The sequence below is a fragment of the Protopterus annectens genome, chromosome 13.part0, assembly GCF_019279795.1.
Source record: "Protopterus annectens isolate FY-2018-M chromosome 13.part0, PAN1.0, whole genome shotgun sequence".
Lineage (NCBI taxonomy): Eukaryota > Metazoa > Chordata > Ceratodontiformes > Protopteridae > Protopterus > Protopterus annectens.
In genome coordinates, this window is record NC_056747.1 from 1,368,610,162 (window position 1) to 1,368,625,368 (window position 15,207).

The 15,207-nt window shown below is 41.1% G+C and overlaps 1 protein-coding gene across 1 annotated transcript in view; it reads right to left on the minus strand.

The window, feature by feature from the left end:
• The window catches only part of SNF8 (SNF8 subunit of ESCRT-II), a 362,588-nt gene that overhangs the window by 264,310 nt on the left and 83,071 nt on the right, over positions 1-15,207 (minus strand). Inside the window, exon 4 of the mRNA XM_044055396.1 lies at positions 3,377-3,481. Within this exon, the coding sequence (XP_043911331.1) occupies positions 3,377-3,481 (105 nt within the window). The remainder of the gene's footprint in view (positions 1-3,376; positions 3,482-15,207) is intronic.

Here is a 15,207-nt window from a genome sequence, read left to right on the forward strand (position 1 = left end):
TACATATTGGAGGACATTAGCATGGGGTATGCTGGTACGGAAATCATTAATGAAAATGCAGAAGAGCAGCGGACCTAGTATGGACCCTTGTGGGACTCAAATATTGATGTTGAGGAAAGGAGAGAGGGAGACGATTGCCATTCTGCAGGAACAGAGCCTGTGGTTAGATTGACTGAAAAGGGTACTTAATGGTGATGCTACTTCATGTTTTAGCTTGTTCAGAACACAGCCTACGTTGCAGTCTGGTCTCATATAGGCTGTGATTTTTTTGCCTTGGACAAGGCTTTGATGACCTGTTTTTCAGATATGTAAGGTGAGGGGAAGTTTGGGGCACGGTTTGTGATGGATTTAGAGAGGATAGGGGTGAAATTTTCACCAAACCTATCAGCTAGCAGGTTTGCTATCTCTGTGGGGTCAGTGTGTGTGACACCGTTGGCCACTAGTTCTGCACATGCTTGGGTTCTACCTTTTAGGCTATGTACATGGCTGTAAAAGGCCTTAAGGTTTTCCTTGGCTGTGCTAGCTAAGTTTTTTTTTCCAAAGAAGCCCTTGGAGGATTTGACATGTTGTTTTATTTGCCTGTTGAGGCTGAGGAGAGTGTGTTTCCATTGTTGGGGTCTCACCTTTGCTTTCATGGACAGCAACATTTTGCATTTATTGTAAGTTTGTTGACGCTGGATGTCCATCATGGCGGCTTGGTTTTTCTTGGGGCTCTGGCTTTGATTCTTTCTGGAACAGCCGAGTCTGTGCATTTATGCAAGTGATTGTACAGGGCTTTAGTGTAGTTACCACTTCCAGCTGGGGGTGAGGCTTGGAATGCAGTTATGCCTTCACCCAGGAGGGTACAGTTTGCCTTAGTGAAGTTTGTTTAGTCTGATTTCGCCCTTTGTGAGTTCTGGTGTTAGTGTCAGCTCAAAGGTGACTGATTTGTGGTCAGATTTAACTAATGAGGATCCAACAGTTGCGGTAGTGCATCCAACTGACAAGTTGGTGAGGACCACAAAGTGTAAACACTAATACCCTAGATCAGACAGTGCATACACCCACTAGAGGTACAAACATGTAGGACAATGTTCTCTCAAACATGGGAGAATACTGCACCCCACATAGTGTTATGTCCTCTCTAGTAAGGTCAGATCACAAAGCCATCTCCTTTGAAATAAAAATCAACTAATGCATCCCCAGTAAACAGTTAGAACTATTCCAAGGCAAACTACCTTCTATTAAACTATAACCTCTCAAAATGTCAAGCCCCTCCAAACTGGATGGAGTCTAGTGAAGGTTTCCCATGTCATCATTAATCATTTCCATGATTATTCTTGCCATGGCTTTGCATATCAGACTAATGGGTCTGCTATTCTTGAGATCTGTTGATGCTCTGCACATGTGCAGAGGGATGATCACTGCAGACCACCATTCGAATGGCACAAAGCCTGTTAGGAGACTATAGCTGAGTAGTGACTCCAGTGGCCGTGATTCATATTTCGGATAACAAAACTGCCTATGCAGAACTGCTCAAACTCTGTACAACCATGTCAGTGGTAGCATAGAAGATGCTGTACCTGCCAGAAGTAAGCCCAAAATAAACTCTAAAAAACAAACCACCCAGGCAGAATTCATAATTAAACAGGTTATACAGCAACAAAAAAGTCATTACTAAAACTGGGAATAGTAACACCCAAAATGATAAAAACTCTCTCATCAAACTAAACAGGCAACTAAGAAATCTAATTAAGTCCAAGAAAGTCAATTTTGAAGTAAAGAAAGATTCCCAGGCAAAGGACAACCATAAGGCCTTCTATAGTTTTGTCAGAAACCTCAAACGCAGCACACAATGGAGTGCCAAACTGGTTGTAAATGGAGCCATGTTCAAGGAGCTGGGAAATACAGCAAAGCTACTGGTTGACACATTCATATCCAACTTTACCTCCACTCATCCCCTGCCACCTTCCAGAAAATGCCAACAATTATCAATAAGGAGCAGGTTCTACCTGTGCTCTAAGGCCAAGAACTGAGCTCAGACAGGCCCAGATAACATCCAAAGATGTCTCCTAAATAGCCCGAAATATGGATTTATTTCTCCTGAAATAAGGAATTTCTCATGAAATTCTTTGAGAAGGTTACAAGGGTAATGGAGGAGGGTAAAATGGTGCATAACCTGGCTAAGGTATTTGATTCAATACCCACTAGGGAATTGTAAACAGCATAAAGGAATAAGGCATAAACCCCTATGGAATGCACTGGATATCCAGCTGGCTCACAGATAAGGACCCAGGAAGTTAGGATCAGAGAGACTACCTCCACAAACAGGCCATTCGCTAACAGAGTCCCACAGGGCACCATGCTGGGTCCGCTCCACTTTGGCATCAATTTCTCAGAAGTCAAGGACAACATCGAGGGTCTCTGGCTGACCAAGTTTGCAGAGAAATGCAAACTAGAAGCAGTCACAGAATCCCTCCAGGATGCCAATATCTTACAGGGCGGTCTAACATAAATAAATGACTGGTGCCAAAGCCACAGCTTACCACTAAATGTCAAAAAAAGCATTATAGTACAGTTTGGGAAGTCGGCCACCACAGAAAACTATGTCATCAATAAAACCCCCTAAGAGTAGAACCAGTAGTCAGGGATTTGGGGATGCATGTAGACAGTAACCTTACCTTTGAACAGCAGAAGTCTAGGGTATTAAAGTCAGACTATAAATCACTCAAGTTATAAGTAAGGGCATGGCATCTAGGTCCAGGGAAGTCATCATGCCATTCAGCCCTCATCAGACCCATCACTGAGTATAATGCCCCCTTCTGTATATACCTGACCAAACACATGCAACAGCTGAAACATCCACAGAGCCCTGGCTAACATACTCCCTTTAGAATAAGGGACAATAACTCATGGGACACAGCTTGGTTGCATGGTTAGGCTAATAAAGGTCCTAGTGGTAATTAGCCTAGTACATACATATAAACCTATGAATTAAACTATTTGTTTTTTACCTAGCAATGTATTTAATAAGCTGTAAAAAGAAACCCAGTGGAGTTATTTGGATTAACATGAAGTATGTCAGTGAGTTGAAGAGACAACTCTAGCAGGTATGATAATGTGGTAGACACAAGTCACCTGGCAGGTAAATAAATAGCCACTCTTAGCTTACTTCTCACAAACATGTACAGCTCTGCAACCTCTAAGACTTCTCACGCACCTTCATGAAATCAGTGTCCACACTCTGACTTGAATAGATGTGGGCATCATACATGTATCGCCATTCATGCTCCTATCTGCTCTCATTACAGCTTTGTCAACACATGCCTGGCTCAAACTGGGACTGACTGGACCACCTCACATTCAGTGCACCCACAATGAAGCATCCATTGCTCACCTCCATTTCTGTGCTTGAGGGCGAGGCAAACTTCGATAATTTGTACACCCAACTCATAATAGAAATCACCAACTCCCAGCATCTCTGACCAGAAGCCTTTTCCAGCTGTTAAGAATAGAACATACAAATGTTAGATATACTTCTCAGGGATCAATGATCATTCTGTTTAAAAAGTATGTTTAAACATCAGAGATCATCAACTGCAATATGTGGTGAAAATGGTCATGCACGCTCGACTCATTAAACAATTTCCACATGCACGTCACATCATAAACTTAATTCAGTGCTAGTCATCTCATGAGATATTAACTTCTTGTGCATTTGGGAAAATAAATATTGCCTAAGATTGAATCCTGCAAGGTCTTACACAACAGGTAGGTCCAGTGGAGATGTGCAAATTTTTGTATCACTGTTAAAATGTGTTCTTTTTTTACTATAATTTTTACAGCCTTACTACACAATATGCCCTATCAGAAGAGAAATACTCTGTCTATTCTACTCGCAATCAAAGAGGCATGAAACGGGGAGGCATCCCATCCAGATTAAGTCTTACTTCTCAGTTTCTCATGCTCCTATCTTCAGAACAAGAAATATGTTGCAGCTGTGATAAAGGTACCCCAGTACAAAAAGGCTAAGCGCTCAGTGATCTACCCACAAACACCTCTACTGTGTCAACAACCATCACCAGCCTTGCTCAATATCTACCCTGTCAAGGAATAGCCTTTATGCAGGAAAATGGGACAGCACATGACAGACGAAGTCAATATTGCACACTTCCTGTCACCGTTTCCAGAGTAGAACCACCAGCTATATGAACTAAGGAAATATGTACATGGACACCTACAAATTAAACTTGCTCTTCTATGGCATATAACCACACTAAGCTGAGAAACCCACGTTCCAACTTCATGCGGTTCCCAATTCATACACTTAGTGTGGCCCCTTTAAAAAATAAACATTGATTTTAAAATCAATACCCTTTTTCATAAAGGACTACGACTCTCCTGGTTTGACACCATGAGAAAACAGGAATACTGGTTATAGCGGCTAACTTTATAAAGCTGCTGATGTAATGTTCTGTCTGTATGGAACACAATTCTCCATCTAGTCACTAACAGCACGTGAAATATCACTCAGTCTTACCAGGTCTCCTCAGCAGAGTTTCTGTGCATCCCTGAAAGGGGGTGTATTGTACCTAGACATGAGGAACGGGCACAAAATTTGCCGCCTTTTTTTTTCAAATTTAAATGAGACTATGACAAAGATTTTCAATGTTCTTAAATAGCCAATTTCACTGTACCCAGTGCAAAGCCCTGTGGGGGGAAATCTCTGACAATTTAAGAAATGAAATACCTGCCTGCACTGTGCTCTTACTATATGGTGGTGGACAACAGGTACAGTTTTACACTTCATATGCTGGAACAAATTGCCAATGGATGGTTTATGTTAATGTAAAAGATAGACAGCACACAGCTATAAAAGGTAGCACAGGCAAAGCCAATAAAAGTTCTGCTTTGGTTATCTGATGACTGTGTGGACATTTTGTAGGATTAGGCCTCCACCTTTCCGTTGGTACTGAATACAGTCACTTTCCTGTGATTACTGCAAGGCAAAGAAGACCCAACAGTGCAAGAAGCAACAATGGAGCAGATACTCAGGAAGTCAGCACACCCAGTAGCCCAAGTGCACGGGGAACTACGGGGTGCTAGCATAGCCGAGGCTGGGCACTACCTGTGCAGAAATGAGTGCTTAGACTTAGCACAGCTTCAAAAGAACATTTTAGTGGTTAAAGACCTGTCAGGATTTTTTGTCTAAAAGAATATCAGTAAGTGTTATAGAATGCATCTTTTTAGGTCCTGATAAATGCACAGAAACCAAAATGCAAAATGCTCTTATCAGATTTTCATCTTTTCAGATTTCAGAATTTTCCTCTGTCACTCCCCTCTGTGAACTAGGTCACCAACCATCCATGGCACTGTGCATGCTAACTGGAATTCAAATATTGTATAATCCCAATATTTTACCACTGGCTGACTGAGTCACATTAAAGCCGTCTGAATAACTGAACCAGTTCAGCTATCTTAACTCCAGGACCCCTTTACTGAACATTGTTAAAGTACGTCAGACTAGTTTATCACAGCTTACCTGTGTTATTGCATTCCATACTGCATATATTTATGTTAAACTCTCCTCAGAGTGCACACTGCTAAGGGATACAAAATATCTGCACTCCCACAGCCCCAACATATCAACTGTAGAAATAGGAAATCTGCTGCATCCACTGGTTGCTGTGAGATACTGAGTTGAAACTTTGTCCCTGAAACAAAATTCCTGTTTAAGTCCCTAGCAGAACCTGCATTAGACCTGACAAATCTTTTACTCCATTTCTCTTTCCTCCTTTACCATTTCAGATCCTTTCGGTCTCATTTTTCCCCCAGCTTCTACCTTTACCGCTATCCTTCTGGCTGTATCACAATTTTCTGTTTAACAGTCTCTCTGCTTTTTTCATCCTCCCTCAAATTGTATGAAACTCCTTCCATACTTCCTTACCTTGACTGTCCCCTTTACACTCTTTACTGATCATCTTTTTCGCTTTGCAGCCATGATGATGCAGCCCACTCTGTTCGGCCTTCACTGTGCTCGGGCTTCACTTTGCTACCCTACCCTTCCCCAAATTCCCAACTACCCCCCACACACTCCACATTTATACCGTCTATGCTCCATCCATTTCCCTATAAGCTCCTCCTCTTTCTGTCTGCCTCATCCAATTAAACCTCTCCAACCTTCTCAACAATACTCCTTTCCCTCAACCCTAGCCAACCTTCTCCTATTACATATTCTCCTGACCTACAGCACATAAAATCACCAATTAACTTCCTTACTACTGCCTCACCTCTCTTTTCCATCTACCTACCACACTTTGCCTTACACTTCTCACTTCATTTAGCCTTCCTCTACTTCTGTCACTCTGTTCTCCTATCTTGCAACTCTTTTTTTCTCCTGTGTTGCATCTCTTTTTTATCTACTACCCCCTAAAATGTTTTACTATCTACATCTCGTCTCTCTTTCTCCTCCTTTTTTCTTTACTTACCTGTTGTTAAACTAATATCTCACCCACCACCTACCTCACACTTATCCACCCTCTCACCTGCACTGACAAACCTTACTCTGACATAGCACCACCTAATTTTTTTGAACCTCCAGGCTTTCATACTTTCAAATATAGACGACGCACCACCCACTGCCACCCTCACAAAGTAAAGTTCAAACAACAAATAAATATAAGCCTCCAGCTCTATACATTTGTTTTAAAAAATCTTCTCAAGTGGAAATATCTACCCTAACCCTGGTCATAACACCTTTCATAACCAAAATACCAACTACATTTCCACTTCTCTCCCTAATACTAAACAATCTTTCAAAAACCTAACTATTATCTCCCTTAACATAGGTAGTCTACCTAATAAAATCTGCACATTTCATTCTTGGATTGCTCATTACTCCCCTGACATAGTAATTCTCACAGAAACCTGTCTCAAACCTCATATCAATGATACTGACATTCTCCCTCCTGGCTACAATAAATCTGCTCTGACAGCGCACACGTATACACACACACACACACACACACACACACACACACACACACACACACACACACACACACACACACGTACACACACACACACACGTACACACACACACACACACACACACACACACACACACACACACACACACACACACACACACACACACACACACACACACACGGTGGCGTAGCTGTATTATATTCTAAACAACTGGCTGAAATTATACATACCAACTGTACACTAAATAGTCATAAAAAGTTATGTATTGTAGGCATTTCTATCCCTCCTGGGAATATATTCCCATACTTGAAAATGTTCTCGCCTGAACCTCCAACTCGATCTCCAGTGAAACTATAATTCTTGGTGATGTCAACATAGATTGGCAAGTGAAAACAAAAACCAGAAGACAAAATTACCCTGTACTTGTGAACGCCAAGGGAATTCTTGTATAGTCCACACTTGTAAATTCTCCACACTCAATTAGCTGCTGTAGACAGAATCCAGGATAAAATCAATTATGTTAGATGCTAAATAAATGTCCACAAAGAGGTCCTATGCGACAAAATATCCATATGAATCCAGTAGTAAAAAAGATTTCTCCAAAAGCTTTATTGAACCAATACTGTGAAGCGCTTTTCGTCCCACTAATAGTGGGACTTCTTCAGACAAACAGATTCTGACAAAAAACAAGGTTTAAATACTGGTTTTGGCGCCAAAAAGGTGCCGTTGCTAGGTTACAATTCTGTGCTTCAATTAGTTAAAGGTATAGTGTCTTAACAACTAATGAGATGAATCTATGAATGAATTTAAAACAAAATCAACAAAACTTCAGAACCATTAAAAAGATTAAAAGCATCGCTAAGATGTCATTATTACAGTATCTAAATAAATACTAATATAAAACAAATATAAAAATACATAAAGTATATATGGTAATACAAATCACATCTATATATTACTACGTTTCAGACTTAGGAATGAGCAGTAACGAACAAAAACCAGTATGTACAAAAGTTACTCAACTTGAGCACTGAATACATATATAAACAAATCACATCAAAGAATCGAGTAGTTACAAAAAAAGAAGAACGTTGTTGTGGGAAATTGCTATTGAAAGATGGTACAAAGTCACATTAGAACTACAATAGTCTGGTCAGAAACCCACTTAAAACACATAAACTACAAAGTCTAACAAAAGTCATAAATATATGTTCAGGATATACAGTGACACCTGAACAAAGAACTATTAAATAGTACAATTAATGTAGCCGGGTCATGTAGAAAGCATGTGTATTGTAATTGTAAAATAAATATGGTAAAAATATATGTGCTAACATGTAAACGATAAATTTAAAATCAAACAGCAACTTGTAAACCTATGTAAAGGTAAAATGCAAGATTACTAAGGACAAATTACTCCATAAGTGCGCGGTAATGTACAGAAATTCACTCCAAAAACAAAGCAAGCAAACCCCCCCCCCCCCACAAGAGTATATAACATGACAATGGTATATATCAACGTCGTAGGCTTCTCAATTTCAGTAACGGATATAATGTGATAGTCTCATTAAGGCCAGGGGGGGCATTGGCATGGCACCTAATCTGCCAAAAAAGTTCTAGTACTTCCAACAGGACTTCAAAGGGTCCTTCACGGCTGTCAGGTGATATGGTATCAATTGCTTTAAAGTTGAAATTATGGCTAGGGTTGTCAATAATATGTTTGGCAAGTGCATTCTCTGTTTTCTTTTTCTTGATTGCGTAAAGGTGTTCGTACACCCGTTCTCGTAGTTTCCTAAATAAAATGAAGGACAAGCCTGGCACTGTGCCAAGTAAATTACTTTGGTTGACAAGCAGTTGAATTTATATTTGAGGTCATATGTAATGTTCCTTTACTGTGAATGTCTGTTCTGTAATCAATATGTACAATAATATACATATTGCTGATACATACCCACTCACTCTGTGTTCCTAGACACATTGCTTGTTATCTGTTGTTTCAAGTTTCTCCCTTTTTCCAGACAATTGGCTTAGGTGGTAATTTTTTACTCAGAACACCATCGTTAGATATGATGTTCCAATTTTTATTAATGATGAGAGAAATAAAGTTACTGTCTAAGCTATAGGGAGTAATAAAAGAAACATTAATATACATAGGTTCACTAGTACTTACAGGAACGGGTACTTGATTCAAGGCATTAAGAATCGGCATATAGGTACCTGCTTCTCTTTTTAAACCTTAACCACAGACTTCCCCTCTTCAAGCATTAATCTTCATTGCTTCAGTCAACTTATTACCACGTTTACCAGTTACAATAAAACCAGTAATACTGGCACCATCTTAGATTGGATCCTAGTGTCAAATCGTAGTCTATACCAGAACCCCAAGACAGGCACTGATTCTATCACTGATCATCCCCCTATCTTTGTTCAAAGGCATTCCATACATAAGATTAGACAACACAAACATAACGAATGTCGCAGCCTCATTCTCCTCTATAAATTGGCCTTTCATGAGTCTACCTCTAGATGATGCAGATCAGACATTCAACTGCCGATTTCTGAAGCCTCTAAATAGCCTAGCTCTCTTCAGAAATAAATGAAGGGAATCCCACCATGCATCTTGGCTTTCTCATTCCACCCGAGCCCTAACGCACAAAAGGGATGTTGCATAGGGTAACTGGCTAAAATTACAATGCCCCACTCAGCTCTTAACTATAAACAATTTTGTAACTTAAAAAAAAAAAAAAAAAAACAGTAATTTCTTTTGTCATACTCTACTCATCTAAAACCACAAATTTATCACCAGAAACATCAAAAATTTTTGGAACACCATTAACAAGATTCTTAACTCTGGTTCTCCCAGCATACCGAATCCACATTCTAATCATTCTCCTTTAGAAACTGCCACAAAATTTAACACCCATTTCATAGACTCAATAATCACCCTAACTCAAAACTGCCAAAATTCATATCTTACTCCACGATTCTCACCACCCCAATGTAAATCTACTTCTTCTACCAAACCTGTCCCCTACCCCTACATTAAATCTCTACTGTTAAAACTTAAACCGTGCTCTCCCTCAGCTGACAACCTACCAGCAGAATTCCTTAAACTAGCTGCTAGCTCTATAGCATACTCCATTTCTATACTAATTAACAGATCTGGTCAAGAATCAATAGTCCCTACTACCTGGAAAAACATCTGTATCATTCCACTTCACAAAGGAGGGAATTCTACTGAATTCACAAACTAAAAATACTCAAAAAATGCATAGATAAAACTACTTTTCAAATAACTTCTACATGAAACTCTACTCTCCAATCGAACATGATATTCACTCCAAGCACAACATAACTACAGCCTCACTATTATTGACTGACGCCAACTTAAAAGCTAGGGAAAATAATTATCTGCAATCCTCCCTTTTTCCTGACCTCTCCAAAGCATTCAATACAGTCTCTCACTCTAAACATATGTCTTGGTATCTCAAGCTCCACTGTCAACTGGTTTTTCAGCTCTCTTTCTAACTGGCAGCAATCAGTCAAGTGCCTTTCTTCCTTTTCCCATTTCTTACAGTTAACACTGGGGTACCGCAAGGTTCCATTCTTGGACCCATTCTTTTTAACATCTTTATAAACAATCTACACTCATTCTGCTCAGAGTCCTCTCATACAATATGCTGATGACTCCACTATCATCAGCTTTTCTTACAACCCGCCACACCTTCAAATCACTCACCCAAAAATCTTTCAACTCTACTGAATGCTGGCTTAATGACAACCAACTTCAGCTTAACCCCAAGAAAACTAAACTGGTACTATTCCTCCCAAAAATTCTGTCTCCCCTCGCATCTACCTTTACTATCACATCTCTTGATAATACCAAAATAGAATTAGTGCCACATACTAAACTCCTTAATATTACCATTGATTATCAATTAAACTGGGACCTACACATCCAAAACTGTTTTAAAAAACTCCCCAAAAACTCGCATGCATTGCATTTAAAACAATTCCTAACCCAGGACTCTAGACTCTCCCTTCCCACTCCTCTCTATGCCTGTCCCTTATTTACCAAAGTATCCCTTCCCACTCCTCTCTATGCCTGTCCCTTATTTAACAATGTATCCCTTCCCACTCCTCTCTATGCCTGTCCCTTATTTAACAATGTATCCCTTCCCACTCCTCTCTATGCCTGTCCCTTATTTAACAATGTATCCTTCCCACTCCTCTCTATGCCTGTCCCTTATTTAACAATGTATCCCTTCCCACTCCTCTCTATGCCTGTCCCTTATTTAACAATGTATCCCTTCCCACTCCTCTCTATGCCTGTCCCTTATTTAACAATGTATCCCTTCCCACTCCTCTCTATGCCTGTCCCTTATTTAACAATGTATCCCTTCCCACTCCTCTCTATGCCTGTCCCTTATTTAACAATGTATCCCTTCCCACTCCTCTCTATGCCTGTCCCTTATTTAACAATGTATCCCTTCCCTCCTCTCTATGCCTGTCCCTTATTTAACAATGTATCCCTTCCCACTCCTCTCTATGCCTGTCCCTTATTTAACAATGTATCCCTTCCCACTCCTCTCTATGCCTGTCCCTTATTTAACAATGTATCCCTTCCCACTCCTCTCTATGCCTGTCCCTTATTTAACAATGTATCCCTTCCCACTCCTCTCTATGCCTGTCCCTTATTTAACAATGTATCCCTTCCCACTCCTCTCTATGCCTGTCCCTTATTTAACAATGTATCCCTTCCCACTCCTCTCTATGCCTGTCCCTTATTTAACAATGTATCCCTTCCCACTCCTCTATGCCTGTCCCTTATTTAACAATGTATCCCTTCCCACTCCTCTCTATGCCTGTCCCTTATTTACCAATGTATCCCTTCCCACTCCTCTATGCCTGTCCCTGTCCCTTATTTAACAATGTATCCCTTCCCACTCCTCTCTATGCCTGTCCCTTATTTAACAATGTATCCCTTCCCACTCCCCTCTATGCCTGTCCCTTATTTAACAATGTATCCCTTCCCACTCCTCTCTATGCCTGTCCCTTATTTAACAATGTATCCCTTCCCACTCCTCTCTATGCCTGTCCCTTATTTAACAATGTATCCCTTCCCACTCCCCTCTATGCCTGTCCCTTATTTAACAATGTATCCCTTCCCACTCCTCTCTATGCCTGTCCCTTATTTAACAATGTATCCCTTCCCACTCCTCTCTATGCCTGTCCCTTATTTAACAATGTATCCCTTCCCACTCCTCTCTATGCCTGTCCCTTATTTAACAATGTATCCCTTCCCACTCCTCTCTATGCCTGTCCCTTATTTAACAATGTATCCCTTCCCACTCCCCTCTATGCCTGTCCCTTATTTACCAAAGTATCCCTTCCCACTCCTCTCTATGCCTGTCCCTTATTTAACAATGTATCCCTTCCCACTCCTCTATGCCTGTCCCTTATTTAACAATGTATCCCTTCCCACTCCTCTCTATGCCTGTCCCTTATTTACCAAAGTATCCCTTCCCACTCCTCTCTATGCCTGTCCCTTATTTAACAATGTATCCCTTCCCACTCCTCTCTATGCCTGTCCCTTATTTAACAATGTATCCCTTCCCACCTCTCTATGCCTCTCGCATATTTAACAATGTATCCTTCCCACTGCTCTCTATGCCTGGCCCTGATTTAACAATGTATCCCTTCCCACTCTCTATGCCTGTCCCTTATTTAACAATGTATCCTTCCCACTCCTCTATGCCTGTCCCTTATTTAACAATGTATCCCTTCCCACTCCTCTCTATGCCTGTCCCTTATTTAACAATGTATCCCTTCCCACTCTCTATGCCTGTCCCTTATTTAACAATGTATCCCTTCCCACTCCTCTCTATGCCTGTCCCTTATTTAACAATGTATCCTTCCCTCCTCTCTATGCCTGTCCCTTATTTAACAATGTATCCCTTCCCACTCCTCTCTATGCCTGTCCCTTATTTAACAATGTATCCCTTCCCACCCTCTCTATGCCTGTCCCTTATTTAACAATGTATCCTTCCCACTCCTCTCTATGCCTGTCCCTTATTTAACAATGTATCCCTTCCCACTCCTCTCTATGCCTGTCCCTTATTTAACAATGTATCCCTTCCCACTCCTCTCTATGCCTGTCCCTTATTTACCAAAGTATCCCTTCCCACTCCGCTCTATGCCTGTCCCTTATTTAACAAATCCTTCCCTCCCACTCTCTATGCCTGTCCCTTATTTAACAATGTATCCTTCCCACTCCTCTCTATGCCTGTCCCTTATTTAACAATGTATCCCTTCCCTCCTCTCTATGCCTGTCCCTTATTTAACAATGTATCCTTCCCACTCCTCTCTATGCCTGTCCCTTATTTAACAATGTATCCCTTCCCACTCCTCTCTATGCCTGTCCCTTATTTAACAATGTATCCCTTCCCACTCCTCTCTATGCCTGTCCCTTATTTACCAAAGTATCCTTCCCACTCCTCTATGCCTGTCCTTATTTAACAATGTATCCCTTCCTCCTCTCTATGCCTGTCCCTTATTTAACAATGTATCCTTCCCACTCTCTATGCCTGTCCTTATTTAACAATGTATCCCTTCCCACTCCTCTCTATGCCTGTCCCTTATTTAACAATGTATCCTTCCCACTCCTCTCTATGCCTGTCCCTTATTTAACAATGTATCCCTTCCCACTCCTCTCTATGCCTGTCCCTTATTTAACAATGTATCCTTCCCACTCCTCTCTATGCCTGTCCCTTATTTAACAATGTATCCTTCCCACCCTCTATGCCTGTCCCTTATTTAACAATGTATCCTTCCCACCTCTCTATGCCTGTCCCTTATTTACCAATGTATCCTTCCCACTCCTCTCTATGCCTGTCCCTTATTTAACAATGTATCCCTTCCCACTCTCTATGCCTGTCCCTTATTTAACAATGTATCCTTCCCACTCCTCTATGCCTGTCCCTTATTTAACAATGTATCCCTTCCCACCCTCTATGCCTGTCCCTTATTTAACAATGTATCCTTCCCACTCCTCTCTATGCCTGTCCCTTATTTAACAATGTATCCTTCCCACTCTCTATGCCTGTCCCTTATTTAACAATGTATCCCTTCCCACTCTCTCTATGCCTGTCCCTTATTTAACAATGTATCCTTCCCACTCCTCTATGCCTGTCCCTTATTTAACAATGTATCCTTCCCACTCCTCTATGCCTGTCCCTTATTTAACAATGTATCCCTTCCCACTCCTCTCTATGCCTGTCCCTTATTTAACAATGTATCCTTCCCACTCCTCTCTATGCCTGTCCCTTATTTAACAATGTATCCTTCCCACCTCTATGCCTGTCCCTTATTTAACAATGTATCCCTTCCCACTCCTCTCTATGCCTGTCCCTTATTTAACAATGTATCCTCCCACCTCTCTATGCCTGTCCCTTATTTAACAATGTATCCCTTCCCACTCCTCTATGCCTGTCCCTTATTTAACAATGTATCCCTTCCCACTCTCTATGCCTGTCCCTTATTTAACAATGTATCCCTTCCCACTCCTCTATGCCTGTCCCTTATTTAACAATGTATCCTTCCCACTCCTCTCTATGCCTGTCCCTTATTTAACAATGGATCCCTGCCCACTCCTCTCTATGCCTGTGCGTTAGTTAACAATGTATCCATTCCCACTCCTCTCTATGCCTGTCCCTTATTTAACAATGTATCCTTCCCACTCCTCTCTATGCCTGTCCCTTATTTAACAATGTATCCTTCCCTCCTCTCTATGCCTGTCCCTTATTTAACAATGTATCCCTTCCCACTCCTCTCTATGCCTGTCCCTTATTTAACAATGTATCCTTCCCACTCCTCTCTATGCCTGTCCCTTATTTAACAATGTATCCCTTCCCACTCCTCTCTATGCCTGTCCCTTATTTAACAATGTATCCTTCCCACTCCTCTCTATGCCTGTCCCTTATTTAACAATGTATCCTTCCCACTCCTCTCTATGCCTGTCCCTTATTTAACAATGTATCCCTTCCTCCTCTCTATGCCTGTCCCTTATTTAACAATGTATCCCTTCCCACTCCTCTCTATGCCTGTCCCTTATTTAACAATGTATCCTTCCCACTCCTCTCTATGCCTGTCCCTTATTTAACAATGTATCCTTCCCACTCCTCTCTATGCCTGTCCCTTATTTAACAATGTATCCCTTCCCACTCCTCTCTATGCCTG